General features: G+C 47.3%; 1 protein-coding gene across 2 annotated transcripts; it reads left to right on the forward strand.

Moving 5' to 3' along the window:
- Positions 1 to 375: 375 nt before the first annotated feature.
- On the forward strand, positions 376 to 3,374 carry LOC119561546. 2 transcript variants are annotated; one of them, XM_037875197.1, is made up of 2 exons: positions 376 to 924; positions 987 to 3,374. In XM_037875197.1, the coding sequence occupies exon 2, from the start codon at positions 1,624 to 1,626 to the stop codon at positions 2,257 to 2,259; it is 636 nt and encodes a 211-aa protein (XP_037731125.1). In that variant the 5' UTR covers positions 376 to 924; positions 987 to 1,623; the 3' UTR covers positions 2,260 to 3,374. Both variants share the same exon structure in this region, with proteins under 2 accessions (XP_037731125.1, XP_037731126.1).
- The last annotated feature ends 1,262 nt before the right edge of the window (positions 3,375 to 4,636 follow it).

Raw genomic sequence — 4,636 nt, forward strand, 5'->3', positions numbered from 1 at the left:
GCCCGAACGGGAGCAGCACTTAGGGAATCCTACCTTACCAGCTCCTCCTGGTCGCCAAGCTACCACTGAGCAAAATGTTGGATTGGGCCAGGCACGCCGCCGTAATAGGGTGATACCCAACGGTCATGCACTTGAGCGAATGGCTAAACAAGCTCACTAAACTAGTGTGCACTATTACGAGCGGCGACACCAGCACCAGTCAGAAGGATCAGGACCGGTTCGACGATACTCCCAGCAGTTGCCCAATTTGCGAGGGGAAACACACGATCAAAAACTATAAGGATGAAAAATGTGTATGCGGTCTCTTACCTCAATCTTCCGATGCAAAGTCTGCGTCGAGAAGATGTCAAAGCGGCGAAGGCTTCTGCACGCCTTCCGATAAAACCGTATCGTTATGCGGTCCCGAGGATTTTAATTGGTCTAGACCATGCGGACTTAGGAATACCTATGCAGAAAGAAGCTTCGGAGCAGGAGGACCTTATGCAGCCGCTACCAAACTGGGATGAGTGGTTGTTGGGCCTGTAAGAAGTCAGATGAGTTCACCAATCCAGAGATCATGCCTCCTAGCCGTCCCCCAGTATGATCATCTCGAGAAGATGATCAGCGACTATTTCGAAATAGAGAATTTTGGAGTGAAGCCGGCGCCACCAGTCGCAGCTAGTGGCGATGCACTGGCTTTGGGAATCCTGGACGAGACGACTAGGCGAGTGGGCCAACGATACCAAACTGGATTGCTGTGGAAAGATGATAACGTGAGCCTGCCAGACAGTTATAACATAGCACTCAAGAAACTTGTCAACATTGAAAGGAAGATGAGACGGGATGACAACTTTGCGCGGGTTTACAACTCGATCATGGAGGACTACGTCAACAAGGGTTATGCACGACGGAAAGATCCGTCTAGTCTTCGATGCCGCAGCAAAGGTGAGCACAACAGTTTAAGTCTCTGCCAGCCGTGCTCTTCCATAAAGGAGATGTTTTTTCAGGTGCTGACACAGCCACAGGATAGATGCGCCCAGAGATTCCAGTGGAGGAATGGATATGACCGGCGAGATCCAGATCTGTACGAAATGGTGGTGATGACGTTCGGAGCCGCTTGTTCGCCGTGCTCAGCGCATGACGTGAAGACCATAAATGCTTCAAGATACGCCCAAGCAGATCCTTGCGCGGTGCAGGCCATCAGTGAGTATCACTATGTAGATGACTACGTGGATAGCTTCTCGGACGAGAATGAAGCTATCGCTGTATCAGCACGAGTAAGGAAAATTCATGCTGAGGCTGGATTCGACTTGTGCCGTTTCTCTTCTGAGATTTGGCGGAGAGGAGTTCAGTGGGACTATGATGAAGACGATGACGATCCCACGCCTGGAGCTTCAAGCAGCTGTATGAGGAACCAGACTGACGGACACCGTAAGACGAGAGCTCGACGTATCGATCAGCAGACGCGTGCTATGGACTGACTCTAAGACCGTGCTGCACTGGATAAGCACCACCCACCGGCGGTATAAGCAGTTCGTTAGAAACCGGGTGGTGGAGATCTTAGAGTCAACGGAGGTGTCTCAATGGAGGTGGATACCGTCTGCCGAAAACGTGACAAATGACGCGAAGAGGCCACAACGCTATATGGACCTTAGCCAAGGGGCGAGGTGGATAAGCGGGCCATCGTTTATGCGGGAGTCAGAAGAATGGTGGCCCAAGCCTTCTCCAAGCGATCGCGATAGTCCACACTTCGCAGAAGAAGAGATGCCGAGTGAGTTTGCAGTGGTAATTGAAAACAAGTTTATATCTTTGCAGAAATTTTCGAATTATAATCGATTGGTCAGGACCACAGCGTGGATCCTCAGGTTCATACGACGGTGCCGTGGATTATGGGACGAGTGTGAGGCCTACGGTCTTACAGCTACTGAGTGTGCGGAGGCAGAACGGAAACTGATCCAGCGCGCCCAGGCTGATACATTTGCAAATGAAGTTCAAGAAAAGGCAGTGGCGAAAGGCAGTCAGTTACGAGAACTCTCGCCTTACATCGACCACGATGAAATCATACGAGCGTGTGGACGGATTGATGCCTCCGAATGGGTGCCATTCAGCGCACGGCGCCCGATCATACTGTCGCACAAACACGCGCTGGCGGAGATTATTGTTCGTCACTACCAAGGAAAGATGAAGCACCAGAATCTAAACGCGACCATAAGCGAGATCCGGACAGGGTTCTGGATAAACAATTTAAGGAGAGTTTTGCGGAGAATTATGGCAAGCTGAAATTTAACATATGCAAACTCCGGAGAGTTCGACCAATACCGCCGTTGATGGGTCCGTTGCCAGAGGACTGACTGGCTGGAACCGAACGGATGGCCATTCAAGTATACCGGCTTGGACTACTTTGGTCCGTGACGTTTGGACATCGCACTGAGAAGAGGTGGGTCGCACTTTACTTGTCTAACCACCAGGGCTGTCCACTTGGAGATAGCCCACGATTTGTCAACAGATTCCTGCATCATCGCTATGAGGAATTTCATGTGCTGCCGTGGACCGTTGGTCAGATTGAGGAGCGACAATTAAAAGAACTTTATTGGAGCAAATCGTGAGGCCAGAAAGTTCGATGATGTCTTCGAACCAGAAAAGATCCAGGATGAGCTGTCTTCCAAGGGAATCGAATGGATCTTCAACTGTCCCGTGAACGCAGCTGCCGGAGGCATCTGGGAAAAGATGGTCAAATGTGTCAAGAAGGTGCTAGCGTACACTGTGGAGGAGGTGGCTCCTAAGGAACACGTACTGGAGAGCTTTCTTATTGAGGCGGAAAATATTGTTAATTCTCGTCCGCTTACCCATCTACCAGTTACGATGAATCAGGAGGCACCGCTAACGCCAAACGATTTGCTAGGAGGAGTAGCTAATGTTCCGGATGATGAGAGATCGTTTCTGGAAACGTTGGGTACACGAGTATCTACCAACGCTTCTGCGCAGAGAGAAATGGTGCGAGCATGTCGAGCCTATGCGCCCAGGGAATCTTGTGTCGTGGAGGAAGTGTAGCCAGGAGCGGATGGAGTACCACTACGAGGGACGGTGCGCATTACCAATGGCGATCGAGCTAAGTTAATAATGCGTCCCATCTCCAGGATGGCTATTCTGGATGTGCTGAATGCAGTTGCTTCACCGGGGGGGGGGGGATGTCGTAGAACGGATTAACATAACGCTCAAGATTTAGTGAATTAACGGTAGCGCCACATATTTCAGTATTTGTTATCGATGCTGTAACTTGTTAGAGAGATTATGTTGTTAAGCTAAGTGCGGTCACACGAAATGGTGAATTGCAAGCCAAATATTCCGCTCAGATTTATTCCGATTGGAGAGATCAAAGAGACTGGGAGGCAAGACTGCGGTATGTAAAGCTGATTGTGAAAACAAGGTTAAAACTGATCTATGTATTTCGTATAGAATAAAACGTTCATTCGTTTATGCTTGTGCTCTTGTTCTACGCTACATTACTGGTTTTCTTGTTTCGGTGTTGGCTAAGCAACGTAAAAGGCAACTCTCAGGGGATCTCTTCCGGTCGGCGTCAGTGATCAAATAATTTACTTTTATAAAACAATATTAGTGGTTTTTTTTTAGTACAATAATGCTAATTTTGCTAAATTGCTAAATGCTAAATGCTAAATTTTAGTCGCTAGCTTAAGAGACGCAAAAAAATAACGGACCGGTCGAAATTTGGCTCTGCGAGCACTGAGTGCAGGCAGCTTGTAAGAAAAAAGAAAGAGAGGGAATCTCCGAATATCTGCCTCTCTTTGTTGCACGGCCGTTTTCGTCGGCAGTCTTCTACTCTGCGCCGATTTCTCTGCTGACGTCAACAGCGGCACAGTATTTATGGTACAAAAAAAAACAAAAAACTTTTTGCTTTCTGACATGTCACACCGAGCGAGTCTTATTTCTATTGCAGGTAGTATATAAGTCGGAACGAGCCGGTTCGGAAATCTTTATCCTATAGCTCCCACATGAACGACAAAAAAAAATGTTCTATATTGTAAACAGTGTAAATATTCTATTATATTAGACACAAGAGAATACGCCATGTAATTATCGATAACAAGCGCGGAATAATTCGATGAAGCACGAGGAGAAAAAAAGCGATTACTAAGAAGAGGACGCTCACATCGGCAAGGCAAGAGAACCGGGAATAAGTTTGAATAAAGGGAAATTTAAACTTTTTCAATTTATATAATTAGTTTTAAGTTTACTAAAAATCGGAAAGCTTTGACATACAATGTTCCCACGGAAACCTGCAAGGGTATAGAAACATCGGCGTGCCGATGCTCGCTTCCTTTCTTGTTTTTATGATCTTAGTATATATAACTATTTTTACAGTAACCCTCAAAAAGTTTGCAACGAACATTCCAAAGCCCACAACCGCCCATTACGCTTAAGTCTGTGAGTCGCCCACATAACCATGTATTGCGATCGCGGTCAGGGGGGCGCATTACAATCTCGCTTTTCTGCTTGTATATCTCCAACTCCCTTTTGCTCCCATTAGCTGAGTAACGTGTATCTGATAGTCGAGGCACTCGACTATAGCGTTCTTCCTTGTTATACCTTTGCAGAGGATACAATGATTTCAGTCAGAAGCTTGTAACGCAGTGAAAGA

The sequence above is a fragment of the Drosophila subpulchrella genome, unplaced genomic scaffold (genome assembly GCF_014743375.2).
Source record: "Drosophila subpulchrella strain 33 F10 #4 breed RU33 unplaced genomic scaffold, RU_Dsub_v1.1 Primary Assembly Seq358, whole genome shotgun sequence".
Classification (NCBI taxonomy): Eukaryota; Metazoa; Arthropoda; class Insecta; order Diptera; family Drosophilidae; genus Drosophila; species Drosophila subpulchrella.

Coding starts and splice junctions, on each gene's coding strand:
- LOC119561546 (XM_037875197.1), top strand. CDS start 1,624: ATGGACCTTAGCCAAGGGGCGAGGTGGATAAGCGGGCCATCGTTTATG.